The sequence below is a fragment of the Cydia pomonella genome, unplaced genomic scaffold (assembly GCF_033807575.1).
Source record: "Cydia pomonella isolate Wapato2018A unplaced genomic scaffold, ilCydPomo1 PGA_scaffold_205, whole genome shotgun sequence".
Classification (NCBI taxonomy): Eukaryota; Metazoa; Arthropoda; class Insecta; order Lepidoptera; family Tortricidae; genus Cydia; species Cydia pomonella.
In genome coordinates, this window is record NW_026907845.1 from 260,538 (window position 1) to 282,174 (window position 21,637).

At 37.2% G+C, this 21,637-nt stretch overlaps 1 protein-coding gene across 1 annotated transcript; it reads left to right on the plus strand.

Moving 5' to 3' along the window:
- Window positions 1-483: 483 nt before the first annotated feature.
- LOC133533798 (uncharacterized) lies at window positions 484-6,616 on the plus strand. Its single transcript, XM_061872849.1, has 4 exons — window positions 484-582; window positions 3,030-3,148; window positions 5,104-5,177; window positions 5,869-6,616. Exons 2-4 carry the CDS (start codon window positions 3,031-3,033, stop codon window positions 6,079-6,081), a joined length of 405 nt encoding a protein of 134 aa, XP_061728833.1. The 5' UTR covers window positions 484-582; window position 3,030; the 3' UTR covers window positions 6,082-6,616.
- The last annotated feature ends 15,021 nt before the right edge of the window (window positions 6,617-21,637 follow it).

The following is a 21,637-nucleotide window of genomic DNA, read 5'->3' on the forward strand; positions in this document are numbered from 1 at the left end:
ATATGTGGTTGCAATAGTGCGTTATCTTAGTTTAGTATTATGTCACTACCTGTGAGTTCCTATAATTGGCTTCCTGTATCTACTATATTTTTCTATGTTAATGTCACAGCTATTGGATCTCCAAATATTGGACCGCCAATTTTTTTTCGCGATTTCGGGGCTAGTCCTATAGTTAAAGTTGCTTAGACCCAGGGATCGGAACCGGTTTTTTGCAAAAACAGCGAAATATTCGGTTTATTTTATACTCAAAATGTAGGACTCAGTTGTGTTTTTAGATAACGACTTCGTATTATTAGATTGCCCGATTAGGAATGAAATAATTAACAAAGAACGAAAAAATACCGTTTTCGTTCCCATACAATAAACCCTGATATCCCTGATCCCTGGTATGACCTATTCACCCCGTAAATGATTGCAGGTGACTAAATAAAATGAAGGCTAGCCCTTAACATTTTATACATTGCAGTAGCTATTATTAGTCGAAAGTTCGCAGTATCCCCGCGGCGCTTCAACCGACAACACATCAATGTTATGTGTTTGAGTGATTCTGATTTATTTTAAACTATAAATACACTACTTAAGGTGAGTTATAAACAGACATAGGAATCCGTAGGGCAAAACATCACGCTATAGTTCATTAATATTAACCATGTTGCTTATTATTTTAATATATTAATAAAATACTCATTACATTTAGTATTTACCATCATTATTTTATTAATTTATTTATTTATTTATTAATTTCATAAACGAACTTGACATTTTATATCATAATATTGCATAAACGTCGATAAAATATAACGTTATAAATATAGATCTCGTTGCCATAAGTATTAAATACCTAGACATAAGAAATATTGAGTGCCCTTACAGGGTGTCATGTACCTACTATCTTCAAACTGTAACACCTAATGTATAATGAGCATGACTGCAATACAATAAAGAATAAAGAATAAAGAAAATTTGTTTGACAAGTAGGGAGTTCCTGTATCGATAAACTCAACTATCGATGCTAGTTCTATATACTAGTGATCACTCAAGGGTTTGCTTGTAAAAATAAGTTTTAATTGAGAGTAAAAATAATCATTAAATAATAACAATAATAGTCTTCTTAGTTTTTAAGAAAAGACAATTTTATAATTTTACTCATCCCAATTTTTTTCTTCGTGAATGTCCCATTTACTATTGTTAAAATAAACGACCAGAATTTGTTCCATATTTTCGGGTATTAAGCGTCTAAAATTAAGGGAGTAAAATTATAAAATTGTCTTGTCTTGTCTTAAAAACGAAGAAGAGTACATTGAATTATTATTTAATTATTTTTTTACTCTTAATAAAATCATATTTTTACCAGCAAACCCTTGAGTGATCACTAGTATATAGAACTAGCATCGATAGTTGAGTTTATCGATACAGGAACTCCCTACTTGTTCCCTAATTTTGCCCCACGGATTCGTATGTCTGGTTATAAATAAATAAAAATAAATAAATAAAAGGGACAGCCATAGAGTATGCCGCCAAAATGAAGCATGCCAAGTACTCTGCCTTGGAACCAATATACGACTTTGTGCCAGTTGCAGTCGAGCCTGCGAGACCTTGGGCTGTGGAGGGACTTTGTGAGGGATTTGGGTCGGCGGCTGAGGGACAGGGGTTGCGACCCATGGTCCGGATCGTACCTGGTCCAGTCGATCTCATTGGCCATTCAGCGCGGTAACGCTGCGAGCGTATTGGGGATATTTGAGCCTGGTACGATTCGTGACCGATATTTTTATTGTAATTATAAGTCGTTTGTGTGTGAAGACCTTTTATTATTTTTTTAAATTTCTGTAGTGTAATTTGTTGACATTATTTATTTATAGTTTTGTGCATTTAAATAATTTATCGATATGGTAATCTAAATTTATTATCATTTTGTAATTAATTATTATTATGTAACTGAAAAATTCTATCTATCTAATTTATTTAACTTAAATTAATATTTAAAAAAAACGGCGAATCCTGATGCTGATATCATCATGGGACGTAACATGTTGCATTTGTAGCCACCTGACGAAGCCTGCGTTGCGGATTTCTTCTTATATAAACTAAATTATTGTTTGAGATTTTGTTTTCGTCGATAACTGTAAAATTACATGTACAATTACGAACAAAAATTAAATTAAGGAAATAATTTAGACTTTTCAAATGGGACTATCTTTTATAAATCTTTGTTTTCGACTAGATTTACAAAAAGGTATCAAATATCAAATATCAAACATTTATTCAGCAAATAGGCCACAGGGGCACTTTTACATGTCCATTTTTACAAACAATAAATAAAATAAAAAAAACAATTACAAATATCGAATCTATGAAATAATAAATACTTTATTAGAGATGTATACTGTCTCTAAATGTCAAATTACACAAAAAAAAAACTATGATAAAAAAATAAAACCATAAAATACTAAAATTCTTTAGAGATGTATAAGTCTCTAAGTGTCAGAGATAAAATATAAAAAATATATTAAATTATCCTTAGAGATGTAGAGGGTCGCCAAGGCTTGAATTCTTATATAAATAATTAAAAGACAAAAAAAATAAAACAGACAAGAACCGAATGAAGTGTCTCACGTTAATGTCACTCAAAAGTAAAGTTATATACTTTAACATAACCTGTACCCCGTGTAAGCTTAAACAGACCGGTCTCCACAAACAGCACCCGTTCACGAGTATGACGTGTATCTCAGCCATCGCCTCCCTCAACCTTCATTCGGGAAAGTGGCGACCCGATCAACGACGCCACCGTAAGTAAAGACTTTTTAGCGAGCATGACATGTTCAAGCTGCCGGGTTGTATTAATAAAAATATAATAAAAAATTGTGAGATACTACATTTGTGCTTGTAAGTTACATTAAAGACGGCATAGCGCCACATAACCAGGTACCAGTTGTACCCCACGTTGAATGTGGTTTAATAAGTGTTTTTGTTGCATGTTTATTAAGCGTTTTAGTTGAGTTTTTATTGTTCATTAAGTTTTTCTCTCCCAGTATGCAGGTCATCACCTCGCTCATCGCAATACTCGCCGTCAGCTCGGCCGTCTACGTCCCTCGCATCATCACGGCTCCTACCACGAAGGTTGACTACCACTGCTCAACGCTGATGCTTGGTGAGTCTAGGGAGCTTGCATGAACTGTAGAGAGCAGTAAAGAATTCATTGATGCGATGCATAATGTCGTGTTTTCTTTTTAGATTTTTTTTATCTTTATTTACCGAGCTTAGTCTAAAAGACGATGCCGCTCAATAGTACACATCGAGAAGTGTTCTTACACTAAAACATTTAAAAGCTAAACAGATCATTATTTTCGTCTTCGGATGCCCACCATCACTATACTGAACAGAGCTCTAATTTTTAGATTTAAGCCACTAGATGGCAGACTCTACTACGCGCAATAAAGTGTAGTCTAGCACCTACTTATAGGTGAAAATTGTTGAAGACCTAACTCATACTGTTGTGTTCCTGCCGGTGAGGAAGGTTACCAGAGCTCAACGAGGATACGGAGTGTTAGAGACGGCAACGCGTACGTGTACGTGGCCATAGGCTACGGTGACTGGTTACTATCAGGCGGGCCGTATGCTTGTTTGCTATCGACGTAGTATAAAAAAGTTTTCGATTCGGTCTCTCTAAAAGACACTCAAACGATACAATTTACCTATTAAGGAAGTACCCTGGGGTAAACCGAGGCTAATTGGATCAATTTTTCTGACGATAAATAAATTATATAACTTTTTAAACATGCTCATTATTATAAACAGTAAGAAAAAAGTTTTTTTTAAGGAAAATAAAATAAAAACTATCACTGATGTAGGTAGGGACTGGGTACCTATTTTAAATTAATTTTTAACAAGTAGAAACGTCTGTGAACGATGCTATTAAGCTTAAAATAAATTTAAAAGTGAAAAAATTACGGCCTCTCAGAGGCCGTGAGTTCAAGTCTCACCCGAGACAGTAATTTTTCCACTTTTAAATTTACCTAGTTTAAGTCGAAGATTGCTCGGCATGTAATGTAATAAATAAATATTATAGGCCATTATTACACATATTGACTAAGTCCCACGGTAAGCTCAATAAGGCTTGTGTTGCGGGTACTTAGACAACAATATATATAGTACATACATATTTATAAATACTTAAATACATAGAAAAGAAATATCCATGATCATCACACGAATAAATGCTCTTACCAGGATTTGAACCCAGGACCATTGGCTTCATAGGCAGGGTCATTACCCACTAGGCCAGACAGGTCGTCAAATTGTTTCTTTCCATAACGAGAAGCTTCATTAGGAGCATGTGATGGCGGTCCGCGGTGGTCCCGTTTGAATATAAGTGTTTAAAATCTGTGTCTCACGGAAATTTTGTTATTAAAATAAAGAAAATAATCATTAAAATTATGACTAAGAAACACCTATAATCAATTTTATTATTATTTTATTATTTGTATTTATAATATAACAACGTTTTCATTCCTCGCATTCGAGCGCGTTCGCCGGCGACCCCGCCGAAGAAAGGACGCACCTCAAGGACACTTTTCGAAAATGAGCCAATCAGGAGAGAGCTGGCGTCGCCCATGCGACGCCATCTTTCTCTAGGCTAGTTGCGGAGTTAGTTGCTAGACCGCCGCGCTTAAGTCATGACCGTGTGTTTAAATGTGATAATTGATGTGAAGTGTAATCGGCCTATTAGTGAATAAACCTAAGTGCTCTATATTACATTGTGTTATTTGTTAACCCAGCGACAGATTTCCTTAACAATAAGTAGTCAATAAAATAAATAATAAACTGAAATAGATGTCATATCCGCTGACCAGTGGTATTTGCGTAGAAGTCAGCTTTTTAAAGATGCATGTTCTCGAGACTTTGGGATTAATACCGCCGTGGTCGGGTGGTCTAGCGGTCAAGACGTTAGCCGCATAAGCTGAAAATGCTGGTTTTATTCTAGTCTCGCCTACCAGAGGGCCACTTTCTGAGTTTCTAGTTACTTTATCTTTAGTGTATGCATAATTAATTGAATATGACATCGATTTCAGTTATACTAAAATTATAATTTAATCCTTGTTGCAGGACGCAAAACAGAAGATCAGATTCAGTTGCCACAAAAAACTGTTGGGTCACATGATTACCTGTATGTGACTGATGTAAGTGCATATTCAATTATTTGTTTGAAATATATCACAGTAAAATAAAATAGGGAAAGAATTTTAGAAAAAAAAATAGAAATGTTGAAACAAACATGAATTACTTAAATAGAAAATATGGCTGATATGATACCTACCTACCTTTGCCTTGCAGCTGCATTACTCTTGTCTTGCGACATTTCTGCTCCGGTCTGGACATTTATTAGGTTCCTATTTTACCTATTCTGTTCGATATAAATTCGAAGCAAAAATATGGTATTTTTTATTTTTGAAGCATAAATTTGAAAATGTTTTCAGCAGAGCCTTTTTTGATAGGACTTATTTAAACAGCAAATTAAGAGGGCAGATGACTTAATTTTTTTTTAAAGAACAATTAAGACAATTGTTTATCGTTCTTGTAAAATTGAACCAATGCTCTAAATGGACAAAGGCTTCAAAATTACCCGCTGTACCATAATTCTACCCGAGATTTTTGGGTACGGGAATGATTTTGAGTATTTCAAACTTAGTTTACTGTCAAATAGCTACCAAACTATGAATTAAAATAGGTACATAGTAAGCTCCAAGTGTGTTTAGGAAAGTAATTTAAATAGTTTCAGTTTTTACAGTTTTCACCTTATTTTTTGTCTAAACATTCATCATCATAATCCACAAGTTTTAGGCTCATGTCACGTTATTTTTTTTGTGACAGGGCTGCTACAAACAACAAAAGAAGTGGGTAGGCGAGAAGGTGACCGCCTGCGACTCCGTGGGTTCCTGGCCGCCCACCATCATTCCTTTCGGCGCTGGCAGTTTCTCCCCGCTTTACATCAACTGCGCTCAGGAAAACCCGCATCCGTGCTACGAGTTGATAATTGTTCATGTCACGTTGTATTGTGAGGCGAGGAGCTTGAATGGCTTGTAAATTTTCCGTTTTTCCGATTCGATTAAGGAACTGTGCTAAGGTACGAGCTGCAAAATAGCATGGGAATAATTCATAAAGTGGACATGCACTTTTGCAGCTGGGGGTATATACATCTAATAAAATAATAAAATGTGTAATTGTAATTGTTCAATTATATACCCTAAGACAAGTCAAATTAAGTATATGATGTTATTGATGTTCCATGACAAAAAATCGAGATTCTAACACAACGATTAAGATCTTTTTTTTTTAAAGTGACTAGATGACTAAATGTCAGTTATATGAAAAATTTGCATCTGCATCTCCAGCACTTTTGAAGGATACCGCTTTTGAGGGTTAGTTTAAATTACACTTTCCTCGACCAAACGTTATACCTATAAATCTGTTTCATAGAATTAAAATAATATGTAATATTTACATATTGTCATACCTATTTGACAGGTAATTTTATATCATCAATAAATTATGATTATGAACTTTATATCCTGTAACATATTGTACTTAAAAAAAAATCCAAAATAAATGTTCCAACATGCGATGCGTAAAATAATTTCACCGCTCAGTCTCACAATAAATAAGGCTCGAGGGCGCGTCATAACGCGCCGTCACTAAGATATACGGTCGCTGTCCTATTTTCCCCAGTCTCCCCTATCGCAGCAAATTGTCCATCTAATCGAACTGCGTAGTTCATAAACGACTATACGTGCTTCGCGAGAACAAAGTCCACGAAAAAGATGGTCTCACTAATCATTTGTTTTTCTTCAAGCTGTATCTTTTACTGAGGTGTGTGAGGTGTGTGAGGTGTGTGAGGTGTGTGGTGTGTGTGTGAGGTGTGAGGTGTGTGGTGTGTGTGTGAGGTGTGAGGTGTGAGGTGTGTATTCTATCTATCTATCTATTTGTCTTACTATTAGGGATGACTCACGCTAAAATCGGACTCTAATGTTCTAGCGTGAGAGTGTTTCAACATTTCCCGATCCGATATCGGATGTCGGATGGAAGTCAAATGTATCCGCGAACATACCTAAGGCACTACAATGACGAGGCAGCCCCATCAGCATCCTGAAAGCTTTGTTGTACTGCACTCATAGATAAAAACGTAGTCGTGTTTTTTTTGTACTAATTCCTAACTAAGACCACGTAACATAAATAACTTCACGGCCTTTCGGCCTCGCCGACTGCTACCAACTCCGTTGCTGTCTCTGGTATGCTCGTAAGTGGCTGACGTAGCCGATCTGTTACCGAAGGTTCGCGAACATTGCGGGCATGTGAACACACCTTTTCTGTAATTATAGTGCATTGCTGGCATCCAGCTCTGGGCGCCGACGCGCTTCGTATTCAGCTATTTTGGCATTTATTGTAGCTTGCCACTCCGTTCGTATGGCTGCCTGCTGCTCCCATCGCAAGGGCTCTATATGACACTTTTTCATGTGCCGCTTAAGCTGGCAAACAAGCATACGGTCCGCCTGATGGTAAGCAGTCTCCATCGTCTATGTACGCCTGCAACTCCAGAGGAGTTACATGCGTGTTGCCGATCCTAACACCCCGTACCCTCGTTGAGCTCTGAGAACCTTACTCACCGGCAGGAACACAACGCTATGACTGGTCTAGTCTTATTTGGCTGCGGTTTTCTGTAAGGTGGAGGTACTTCCCCAGTTGAGTTTTGCTCTAGATCTGGAATGACATCGGCTGTGCTGTGCCCTACCATACAAAGCGAGATGACATTCACAATGTCCATTTGGACGTACTTTAAGGACGTAGGTACCGGGGTCCAAAATTAGTTTATCTTATACTGGTTATCTCTCAGCGTAGAGCGGTGTTTTGTGAGTTACAGTACCGCTGCAAGACTCTATCTATTACTGTGTCATTACAATTGCTTAACGAGTCGAAGGCTTATCTAAGTCTGCCTTTTCACAGAGGCCGAGAAAATTGTGGCCGTGATTTAATTTTGGAATCTCGCTTACTCGGATGTCAATAATAGCAAGATGAGTTAAACAACGTTATTCACTGTAAAACGATTCATCAGAAGTCAAATATTGGCAATTACGTTTGTTTGCTAAAGCATCGTTAACTGCACTCGCTCTGAGGCTGCAAATATTGAGAAACGAAAATTCATTATTTGTCTCTGTTAATGTAACTCGTAAAAGTGATTTCAATTTAATCTTTAATACTTTCAGTGACTGCCAGCGTATTTCGGATCGGCTTGACTCTGTGGCGCTGCGTAGAGATGTGGCCTCGCTCTGCATTTTCGCTGTGCGTTTCTCCAGAAACTTCCTGCCTCGCACAGCTAAACTGTGGAATGAACTGTTGTTTGCGGTATTTCCGGACCGATACAACTTTCAAACCTTTAAGAAATAGCGTTCTCCCATCGTAAATTCCGGCAACGCACTTACAACTCCTCTGGTATTGCAGGTGTCCATGGGCGGCGGTAATCGTTTACCATCGGGTGATCCGTCTGCTCGTTGGCCTCCTGTATCATAAAAAAACTGCCAGAGTCTACGTTACCATGCCACGGGGGGGGGGGGGGGGGGGGCAATTAATATTATTTCATTTATTTTACGTTTAGCATTATTTATTTTTAGATTTAGGTTTTAGTCATACTCTAGTTTAGTGTTTTATTGCTTAAATATTTATAATGTAAATGTTATATTGAAATAAAGCTTGAAATAAAAAGATCATTTATTCACCTAAGATTCAGTAAAATAATATTTAATTTAAATTTTGTAATACTATATTTTAATTTATTTAGCTCATATAGATTGATCAATTTATTTATTTCAAATTCAGCAATGTCTCATAATTGTTAGTAATATTGAGCCTCTAAAGGTGCGTTTACCAGCAAACATAACATCAAGAGGTCAAGTAAGTTTGGTTTGTTCTAAGCTCGGTCGCTCGCGCCAATGGTAACACAGCAATTTAGAAACTGACGTGTGTCGTGTACAGTCGAACGGAGTTTGTCGGAACGTCTTATGATGTATGTTACAAGCAGGATTTTATGTTCCAGATCAATGTTTCTTAGAAGCTATTGTTTTAATTATAGTAAGTACCAGTGGCAGCGCCTCAAACATACTTTGGGTAACGGTGCCGTTCGGATACAGACTTCGCCAGCATTACTGCTGATGTACAGCAACAAAAAGGAAAAATATGCGTGAATATCGTGGAACACTCAGTTGGAGCGAAGTATAATATTATTGGTAAACGTATTATATTATTGATTAACATTGTTCCTGAGTCATGGGTGTTTTCTATGTATTTAAGTATTTATCAATATTTATATATATCGTTGTCTAAGTACCCTCAACACAAGCCTTATTGAGCTTACTGTGGGACTTAGTCAATTTGTGTAATAATGTCATATTATATTTTTTATTTATTTATATTTATTAACAAATACGAAAAAAATATCGACAAAATAGTAACTATCGAATCTGCTCACAAAATTTCACAAATCAGTTCAGAAATATAACTTACAGACGGAGAACAACTAAATATAAACTGATACGCTTAGCTCGAGATTCACACTCGCTTAATCAAATAAAAATATAAAATTCAATTCCAAAAAGAATAAAAAAATAACTGCACACATAATGTCTAGGATCGAATCCGGATCGTCGCTGTTACCACATGTTTCTAAGCGGCTGTTTGCCAACTGCGCCACTATAGGATATACGTAAGTTGATGAAATTAGGCTACTTATTCTCGAGAAAGAATTTAAACTAAGGATGGCCGTGACGGAAATATCTTAAACCTTTTTTTTTTTCGCCTAACCCCCATCCGCCAACCATCCGATAAACTTAGACATGTTTAATAGTAGCTATAGTTTCATTTGTGAAAATTAATTAATCGGTCAATATTTATTTTTTTATACTACGTCGGTGGCAAACAAGCATACGGCCCGCCTGATGGTAAGCAGCCTCCGTAGCCTATGTACGCCTGCAACTCCAGAGGAGTTACCCTAAAACCGCCCCCCCCTCATTGAGCTCTGGCAACCTTACTCACCGGCAGGAACACAACACTATGAGTAGGGTCTAGTGTTATTTGGCTGCTGTTTTCTGTAAGGTGGAGGTACTTCTCCAGTTGGGCTCTGCTCTAGATCTGAAATGACATCCACTGGCTGTGCCCTACCACACAGAGCGAGATGACATTCACAATGCCCATACCTCTCTTTTGGACGTACCCGTACGTAATATACTAAATATCACTTATTAATTCTGATTTCTTTGCAAAGACAACCAACGAATATATGTATAAAATAAACAATTTACATTCTTGTCCGAAAACGTTACTTGGTGGATATAAAATATAATGGCACAATATTGATAGCAGTCGACACTTCGATCAACCCCATCGCATATTTCACTCTCGTATCGCAGAATCTATTACGTTGTGACATTTATCTCATGTTTGTGAGAAGAGCTTTTTTATTCTAAATATTTTTTCGAGAAGTACAAGTACAATTTACATTCCTTATTAGAAAGTGCTCACTTGTTCCAAAAAATTGGTTTTTAGTAATCTTAATTACATATTTTTTATATATACATATAACACTAATGACAAATTAAGAAGATATGGCAGCTGAGATTTAAATATTTTAGGCGAATATATCCGACTCGCCATCGAAACCAGCTCCTAAAACTAGTGTGATTAGGACAACGCCAGGTTAGGCGAAAAATCCTGCATAAAAATCTCAAACCGATGTTTCGTACTCGACTGTTTCCTCCTTCAAAACTTAGCCAAATGTAACAAAATTTTCAAATATAAATGGTAATGAAATTATCTGTGTCGGACTGTTTTGCTTTTTAGGTTAATTAATGTCAATGTTGAATACCATGCTTCTCTTTGCGGCTTAGTAAATTAGGCCCTTTTTGTGATCATTGGGAATGCACTAGCGCCTTAAGAAACAAAAATATCAAAAAAATCAAAACAGTCCGACACAGATATTTATAAAAATAATCTGTGTTGAAAAAATCATTGCTCTAGCTTCAGAAATCAGGGAGGAAACAGTTGAGTACGTGTGTATGCAGAAATGACCACTCGTTGCCTCGTGGACCAAGCGATCTTGAGCCCACAGGAATCTTTTTTGCGGCAATACGAACGATATTCTTATCGTCAACGTTCTAAAGTTAGACATAAAAACATGGCTACAGTACATAAACGTTTACTAAGCCATTTGGGTAAGTGAAGCCTAGTGCTATAAACGAGCACTTTTCTCTCTAATGCGGAAAGTTTTTACATTACTTTACGTCGGCGGCGGGACCTTAGAGAAATGATGCGTAGCATGAGATAAAACGATATGACTGCTTTTTATTTTTATACATTTTTACACCTGAGCTGAAGATTAAGGTAATCATTAATATTTTATGCGAAAAACAGGATAATGAAATATTATGACGAACCTTTGACAAGTGAAATACTCGTACCTATCATGCTCAAAGCCGTTTTCCTAATAGAATGCCACAGAGAAATCAAGCGTAGGTACATACCTACCTCTATACCCTACCTTTACATAGAGGTACATACAATAATACTTGTATTTTACATAACATTTTAATATAAACTGCTAACTAATATTGCTAGAGTTCCCAGTAGCCACACTGTATTGATGGTGAACCGCATTACGTACCTAGTTTATTTTATATCGTTTACCTATTTACAAAGCTTGGTAGAGCTTTTACCTTAATAAACTCAACAAAATAAACAATTAAGCACAAGATTCATAAGATTAATGCAACTTTCAAACGCTAAACAAATCCTTAAAGGGTATTTGCGTTGAATCTTGGTATCTGAGCTATTCATAATAACCCGGGCTCGTTAGATAGGCCAAGTAATAAGGTTTTTAAAGCGATAGTTAGCAAATGAGCAGACGAGCCGCCTGATGGAAAGCGGTAATCGTCGCCCATGGACATAAGCAACACAGGAGCCACATCAGCGTTGCCGAGCCTTGAGAACCCTAAATACCCGCTTCTTGAAGAATCCCACCTCGTAGCGCAAAAGGAATATCTCAGGAGGCAACTCGTTCCATATTCTGCACGTTCTATGAAGAAACGAGCGAGATGCCTGCTTATTCTTGGTGTGCCATGTATCTAAGAAGTGAGGATGAGCTTTGCTTCTTTGGCGGGAGGTGCGGTGATAAAAACGTGACGATGGCACCAATTCAAAACGTTCTTCGGAGCATCATTCCCCATTGTACAGACGGTATAGAGGGATTTTTTTTTATCAATATTTGACTGCGTACCTTTTTTGGGACTAGTTAGGAGGTGAACATATCAAAAGTCCCCTGCCGTAGCCCTTGAGCCGAGGAGTAGAGGTGGGTTTGCTGGTCCCATTTTTGGGTTTTACACATATATTTTGAAAAATTTCGTCTTCGCAACATGACTACATAGACACACATTAAATGAAAGCTGATTAAAATTGCTACAAGTTTAAATCAGTCAAGTTTTTCGATATCTTGAATACTTTTCGAGATATCCTCTCTTGAAAGTTTATTTTAGGGCTCTCAATTTTATCTTTACATTAGTGAGGCTACTAGGTACTACTGTTTGGTATCGTTTTTTGTAGAAATAGGGTCGTAGAAATCACTTTGACTCTCCATTCGGAATCAAAAACATAACACGTAAATTAAAAAATTCAAATCTATACTTTTTCGACATAATAACTAGGCTGAAAAAACAAAAGGTACCGTTCGGATTTACTGCTGCAGTACGGTTTACTGCTGCGGTACGGTTCACTGCAGGAGTAATGCGGTGCACATTACTGCAGCAGTATATCTGGTGTAGCCCGAATCTGACCGGTACTTAGTCGCGAAGTGGTTATTCAGTGCGGGGTCAACTTTAAACTGGATGCAGCCATACAGATGCTAAATAAGTTTTTGAATACAGCATCTCAAGATTTAATGCAGCACTAGGGAGATTAAGTGCTTACTTCTGTGTAATTCTGTGAAATATGAAAGATTAAACAAAACTTACTAAAATCTGAAAGATTCAGACTCAAAAATGGAATTGAGTTTGTTTTCTGCTTGATCTTAATGCTTAAAAAGTAACTCTGTCTATCTGTCTGTCTGTCACCTCTCCACGCATAAACCGCTGCATTGAGTTTTGGTTTAGAGATAGTCTGATACCCTAGGAAGGACATAGGATACTTTGTGGGATCTCGTTAATCCGGACGGGCAAAAAACCGACCGTTGACGGATCACAGAGGTTTCTACCTACAAAATAGTCATATTATAGAAATCACTTATAAATATTTTTTACTTTGATTAGTCTTATTACGATATAAATAACTAGCAGTATAATTAACCGACGCGTTAGCGAAGGTCTCCGTTTGTCTCGAGCAATCTGATTTCGTATGTCCGGATATTCTCGTCTACAGGTTGCATTTCTTAACCGATTTTCGTGAAATTTTGAGAGCAATTTCAGTAGTTACACCATTTTTTTCTGTCGTTTCGTTTTTCAGAAAATGTTCAAAGTGGTGAAAATTGGCCAAAATGACTTAAGTGCCATTTGGGTCTATGGCACTTAAGAGCATTCTGAGTACACTGTGCAAATGACTCAACGAAGTAAGTAAGAAGTAAGTTGTTTTAACAATTTGTAACCTTATGAAAGATTCATCGCTCACGTCCAAAGCTCACAGACCCACTAGTTATCTACCTAATTACACTCTTCGGCTTTGTATTTTTGTACTTATTTCGAGGCCATATATTTAGGGAAGAAATTTTCCAAATCGTGACTTACAGTCATTTCGTTTTTTCAGCGAGACTTTACTGTAATCATTAAAGTTTACGAGTCCTGGATTTAAGATTCAGAAAAAATATCTACAAACAAACTAACTAATCGATAGGTTACAATCAACCTTTCTCATCTCGATCCAATCGCAAGTTTCTACATCCATACTCGACTCGGGACCAATTTTCAACTCAATATTTTCACTTCTACCACTCACTTCACCTTGCCAACCATTTTGAACCTAAAGTTGAGGGATTGGGGTTGAAATCGTTTTGTTTCAGAAAGGCGAGTATTGAAACAATCCTTCTTTCTTAACGGAAATATTTTTAATTGGCTCCTGGACTATCTAGACTGCAGAGGCTCTCAAACTCTTAAGGGGTGATATAAAATATATAAGCTACAGGTATTTTGCATACTGAATGTAAAATAATAAATAATAATAATAATTCATTACTCTTTACTCTCTTTAATTAGTACAGCCTATAAAAATTGTAGATATTATAATTGTGACCGTGGCCGGCAAAACGTCTAAAGATATTCGTATAAAGATGCAAACAAATCTCGACCTTATGGCAAACGCCGAAGTGGAATGTTTTGACGGCCGCGATCACAAATTCACATACATATTATTTTTGTCTTTGAATTATTTATATAAGAATTCAAGCCTTGGCGACCCTCTACATCTCTAAGGATAATTTAATATCTTTTTTTATACATCTCTAAAGAATTTTAGTATTTGTTGGGTTTTTTTTTGTGCAATTTGACATTTAGAGACAGTATACATTTCTAATAAAGTATTTATTATTTAATCGATTCCATATTTGTAATTTTTTTTTGTAATTTTTATTGTTTGTAAAAATGGACATGTAAAAGTGCCCCTGTGGCCTATTTGCTGAATAAATGTTTGATATTTGATTGCAAGTTAAATAAAGTTTGTTGTGACTCGTCCATGCACAAAAAGAGATCGAGGTGTGCAAGATTTGTCTTTGACATGTGTCATTTTCTATGTATTTGTGTCGTCATTACAGATTGGATTTTGTATGTAGTGAGTGAGAAGTGCGACTGTGTACATGTTTCCCCCCGCAAAAAATGGCAGAACGATTTGTAAGTACGGTGAGATATCGCATGGGCTCCTCCCTTCTGACGTGTCGGAAGCCGGTGTTGCACGAAGTCTGAAACTCAATGACCTAGCTAAACTGTCGTTCACCATTCCTTTAGTAGCCCTTACCATGACTGCCTTAGCCACACGGCTGGCGGTGGCAGTATTTTAACACCAAAATGACATCCCATCCATCTATTTTACTCTCGGTTGGTCTTAACAAGTGTAAAGGAGATAGCATTATGACCTGAGTCGCCAGTTGGTATTGCGGTAACTATAGCGAAAATGTCAGTGTTAAACTAGTGGCAGCCATAAAGCAGAATTGGCCGAACGTTAATTGCAATTGACAATTACCCATTACAAATTGAACCGTAAACTGTAACCGTCAATTAAGTCGTTAAGGTCAATTGCAATTAGCTTTCGGCCAACACTGCCATAAAGATCCAAAGTTTGAGCACCGCAGTCGTAGACTAATTGTGCCTGCGAGATTGTCCGAGATGGCCGTTTGACCAATTACTGTCTCCGTTATCGCTCCGGTGAACTGGTTATTTCTCGATTGTTCCATCTCGATTTGTAGTGGCGATGGCGTAGTGAAAGAAGAGTTAGTTACTCTGTTGATCTTCGATTTGTATGCCACAATATATACGTTCCGCCGACAAGAGGAAAGTTATTAAATTAAATATTAAATATCATTTATTTTCAGGCAACTATGGCCCATATATACCTTACAGACTAACATACATACAATAATAAAAATCTTAAAATATAAATATCATTTTGACGACGCAGTTTTCGGTTGCGCCGCCTGTTCTGGTGCGGGATTCGGCAGATTCCCACGAAACCGCCGAAATATCACACCTTTCGGCCAGAAGTCTGCGCTCGCGATGGTTTCCAGCAGCGGCCGCGGGACGCGCACCACAAAAGAGCTGAAGTGCACGTAATGCCGCGATCGCAGCTGGAATACTTTCAGCTCGTAACGAATCTTCTTGCGGACATATTCCACCACATCTGCCATGGCGGAAACATGCAGGCGCGAAACATATAGCGCATATAGCCGTGTTATGATATTATGATGAATATATATGTATATACTTACACGACAAACTATTCAAAAGGCCATGAAAAAGAACCAAACGCTTTGGATTAGATGTGGTTCATGAGAGATGTTGAAAGCTATACTTACCACAGCAAATAGAGCCACAAGATATGATAACGTAATTGAGCAGTTAAAGTAGTTTCACAAAAACTAATGTGATGAATGAAAGTCCTTGGTACAATCAATTACTTTTATTTTACTCCAAGTTCTTACTTCAACACTCGTAAACAATCTTAATTTAACAAACAGTAGCCTTCGTACTAAATGTTTTGGTTCAAGCGCCATAGCGAGAATGTCTAAATACCCCCTAAATCAGCGTTCTAAAATATCTGATTTTTTCGCAAATCAATCTGCAAACATGTCTGACATGGAAGAAACTCTTATCATATCGATACAGCTATTTGTTTACGTGCGACGTACCATGAATCCGCTGGATCAAAAACTGGATCGACAAAATAAATCTATTGAATCATAGAATATGGTCACAAAATTTCACGAGAATCGGTTGTAGACCTGTAGAGGAGAACATCCGGACATACGAAAGCAGATTGCCCGAGTCAAAACGTAGGCCTTCGCTACGCTTTGGTCAATTAAATAAATTTAAGAAATTCCAATTTTCGTATATTTATGGTCTAGGTACATAGTTTCCTGAATCACAGTACTGTATGACTTGCACATGAATTCCGGAAGGGCAAGCTCGGGGCTCGCACCGCACCTCCGCACGACTCATGTTGGAGCTGAGACGTGGCGGTTCCCCGTCTGAAAACGTTCGGCTGGAGTGGCTGTTGCAGGCGTTTATTGTTACGCCTACTGGTTTTCCAAACCCGCAGGTCTGCGTATGAAACAAAATAGTACATTACGATACAAGGGCGAAAAATAGGAAATTCGAAACGAGTGGCGATAAATTAAAACACGACCGAAGGGAGTGTTTTAAATCGACACGAGTTGCGAATTACCTATTCGCACATGTATCGTACAACGTTTTACAGTACATATGGCCCTTTAAATGTTCGACACAGTAACATAATATGCTACTTCTCGCACTAGTGCTATAAAGTAGCCCCATATGTACTGTAAAATAACGTTATTATTTGATAACGATTGAACTTAATCGTTAACTTAACTTAACTTTAAAATTCACGAAAAACCGTTAACCTCATACAAGTGCTACAATGGTTTCGATTTAAAATACTATATTTATCTTAGATCTCACTTTTTGTCACACACACACATATATATATATATATATAACACAAGTGATACAGCATTACACGAATACCTCCGGTTGCAATATTTTCACTTGTTGATTTAATTTAAAACGTTTGTATCGTGGGTAAAATGTTAGTTGTACACAATGTTAAGCGACAGTATCTCGTTTTCAAGGCTCTACACGGCTTCCATTTCTTTCGTTAAATAAAGAAGGGAAGCAAATGTATGCAATTTTATGTATTACAAAACTTACGTCTTCAATAGTAATGACTTTCCCGTTTTCGGCGTCTGAACTGGAAACCTCAAATGGCCCTAAAAGTTCAACATGGTCTGTATCATTCCCTGTGGACAAATAAAGACCAAATAATTACTAAATAACTGACAATGTTATAAAGCAGTGTATTAGGTACAGTCAGCATCAAAAGTAGCGGATCAAATAATGTTTCATAAGTATCTACCATTCTGTAACAGCTTAACAAAAAGTGGCGTCTTTAATATAGAACGACTAAGACTGTAAAAGATATACTTTTGAGCGCAAATTGTAGAAATTTATCTAAATTTGGAAAAGTTATCCGGAATATCAGATACTTTTGGCGTGTTGTTTCATCCGCTACTTTTGATGCTGACTGTACCAGTAAAATAAGTATTTATCCAAAATTTCAGTTTTCATACATGCTTTCATCACTGACTGTACTTTTCATTGAACAAACAACTATTTAATACTCATTGAGACAATTCTAACAAACATAAACTCAATTAGTTTGTGTCGTTTTATCACAGAGTTCCAATCGCCGTCATCAAATCAGCTCGAGGGTACCACAATATTGCGTTGTTACCCAACTTGCAAATGTTTGTGGAGCTCAATCGAATAATGGGAAGTAGGTATCGAATATCGCAAGTAAAATAAAAGCATGTAGCAAATAATACCAAGTCTTACCATGTACGTTTGAAGTGCAAACGGCGTCGGCGGTGGCAAGCAGTGCGGCGAGCGCGAGCAGCGAGCGAGCGACCGGCGACATTGTGGCGGCGGCGGCGGGAATGGCACGAATGATACGTTTCAGGCCATCAGTACGCCTTAGTAATCTCGAAATATAATTTTTATTAATGGTAATAAGTTTATTGTGCATATCCTGTACAGTTGTGAGTAATCCGGCATAACACTTAACGTCAATTTTCTAAAGATGATTCAGATGGTGTAACTCGACTAGATCTTCGAAACATATATGTATATTATCAACGTATCTAAAAGAGTTACCACAAAATGTATGGTAATTCGAAATATAGGAAATATACTTACCTAATCAGAGCGTGTAATTAATCTCGGACTTGGATTTGTTTAATTTCGTTATATTAATTATTGTCGTCATTTGCTTTTCATCACTCTTGCTCGAAAAAGATCTTATTTGATGCAGGTATACTGAAGGACAAAGGCATCTATTGTTCCCGCGGGAGTTATGGATTGTGACAAAAAAGCTATATCTCTTCAAGGATTTATAGTTTTTTTATTGTGTCATTAATTCATACGAACCAAGGTATACATGACTTTTACTTCTAAAATACTGATATTTCTAAGTCTTTAATGCGGCTGTCGTGCATCTGAAGACCTCGTTTGCAAAATTTCACTTACCCCCTCGTTGTAATACGAAACTGCATCTCAATGACTAATGTTTCCAGCGCCGATCTTCTGATGACACCATGACCAGTACCAAAAATAATCATCAAAAATGTTATATCATGAATGTTAAAAGAGTGACAAAATTAATGATAGATATTAATATGTAAACGCATATTAAATTTTCATTTGAGGAAGCTAATTATTGTTTTCCGATAACGGTGTATTATAATGTAATTTGAGATAACGATATTTGATAGCACAGAGCGTATAAGTGTTATCATAAATGTTAAATTTCTATAATTATGACTTTTATTGTCACATGCCAACGATTGAGAAACATATAGAAATACTTTTTGAAGAACTCAATACCTCGAGCCTCGAGAAAACCTCAGCGGCTCCACTAATATATAGCTCCAGTTATCGTCTAACATAAAACATTAGTCTATTTGAATGCCCGAACATTGAGTTGGCACGGGCATCTTCGTTGTCAGCGGTAAATCTAAGACATAAGGGCGCTTATTGCCTGGAAACCGCAGCACTAAGTGCACGTCCAAAACGAATGTGGCCGCGACGGCGAAGTTGCAAAATAATGGCGACGGCGGAATGAGTGAACACTATTTTCTTTGTAGGGCTGTTCCTTCTTTAGACCAAGAATCCGGTAAACCGACAAATGTGTTTAAAAAAAATAGCTGTTATGTATTAAGATCCTTATTAAGATTTACTTATAATAGTCACATTGTATAGATACTTGAGAGCGACGCACCTTTTTAGATAAAATTTACTTTTTAAACTTTTTTAAGTACATTTTTTTATTGTAATTTTGATGTTCTTTTTTACTTTCTGTCCTTTGATTCTGTTTCTAGTTTCTGTTCAACAAACACCTACCAATGGGACCAGCATATTAATCAGTAACATTTTGGTCCTTCGAGCCGGATATGAACCAGCGACCTTGGATTGAATACTGATGTACAACTACAATACAACACATATTCTTAAACTGTTGTTAATAAAATCCTTTCTTAGTGAAGCTAACTTCTAAAACGTGAAATAGACTTCAAACTTTGTGATTTCTACATGGACAAGTTCACGGGTGAGAAATAGTGTGTTATACTTGTAGGTATAGGTAGTATATAATATGTGTCAAGGTAAGAATAAAAGATTCAATCGTTGTTAACTCGCAAACTCCAATTATAAAAGAATAAAGCAATGCAATTAAACTTAAACTGTAAAAAACGCTAATAAAATAAATTACTCTAAAGCACTGAAACGCGTACATTAAGAATATTTACCGCATGAAGTTAGAGTAAAGACGAGATATACGGGGTGGGTAATGGCGCTGATTCAGGGGTGCCGCTTGACGGCCCAGGGGTACGAATAGGTGGTTTTACCCTAAGGGGCACCGTTATTTAAGGTACATTGCTAGAGATTTCGAATGTGTGATTAATATTATTTAGCATTTAATTTTCTGGGGTATAATTTATAATTTTTATGATTTCTAAGCCAAACTGCCATAAACTTTGTACGCATGGTGTTGCAGGTGTTCAGTAATCTGATGTTGGAAGTGACAGAAGGGTTGCAAGTGCGTTGCTGGCATTAAAGATGGGCTCTTTTCTTGAAGGTCGTATCGGGTCGGTTTAATCTGATATCGTTTTGAGATCACTTGCAATGCTTCACGCTCGTGGTTATAGTACCTCCATTTCAGAAAACCGCAGCTAAATAATACTAGACCCTACTCATAGTGTTATGTTCCTGCCGGTGAATAAGGTTGCCAGAGCTCAACGAGGGTGCAGAGGGTTAGGGTCGGCAACGCGCATGTAACTCCTCTGGAGCTGCAGGCGTACAGTCAACCAATTTGATTCCTAGGCCACTATAGAACCATGCCATAATGACTTCTTATTGAGTGATGCGTGTCAAGTATCTAGTAGTTAAAGCGACAAGGTTCTATAGTGACCTAGGATTCAAATTGGTTGACTGTACATACGCTATGGAGAGTGCTTAACTTCAAGCGGGCCGTATGCTTGTTTGCCACCGACGTAGTATAAAAAGAAGAGCAGTCTGAGACTACTGACGAGTATCATTACAGGTCATAACACTCACAACAGACATCTTAAGATAATGGAAATTAGTAGAGATGCCTCCTATCCACACTATTGTAAGGAGGAGACTAGCACACATTTACTGGCAGAATATATTTATAGAGACATCCTGAAGGAGAACGAACTAAAGGACATCGAACTTAAAGATAGCCTTCTGTTCTGCAGGAAAACAAGAAAATTTGCGGAGAATAGCGTGGGAATGCCGCCGGGACAGTAACCTTTCGCTCCAACCTCAGGCAATTGGGCTGAATGAACGCGACACGTGATCGATAGCCCTCCTGTTTCCGGCCGGGTGTCCATACACTGCATCTACAACTTCTATTTCGGGCAGTCTATGAATAGTTGACATGAACATGTTAATTTTATCATCAAACACCGTCCTTCCATTTTGTTTCAATTTCCCGCGTCGAATTTAAAAGTTGTACCAGGCACGTTAAATGTTATACAGATTCAATGAAAACCAATTTGGTGGAGTATGAAAGTATTTTGTTTTTAAATTGCTTTGTTCGCGGCTCGGCGTGTGTCAGTTTTTAACGCGTTTTATTTTATAAAGTTGGTGTTTTTTTGTTGAAAAATGGGAACGTGAGGTGCAATGGGTGAATAAGAGTTTAAATAATTGTTTCATTGGTAACGTATACAGTGCAGGTAGAGCGTAAAATCAGCATTTATAATAAATAAATAAATATTATCTAGAGGACAATTGTATGTAGAATTGAATTAAAC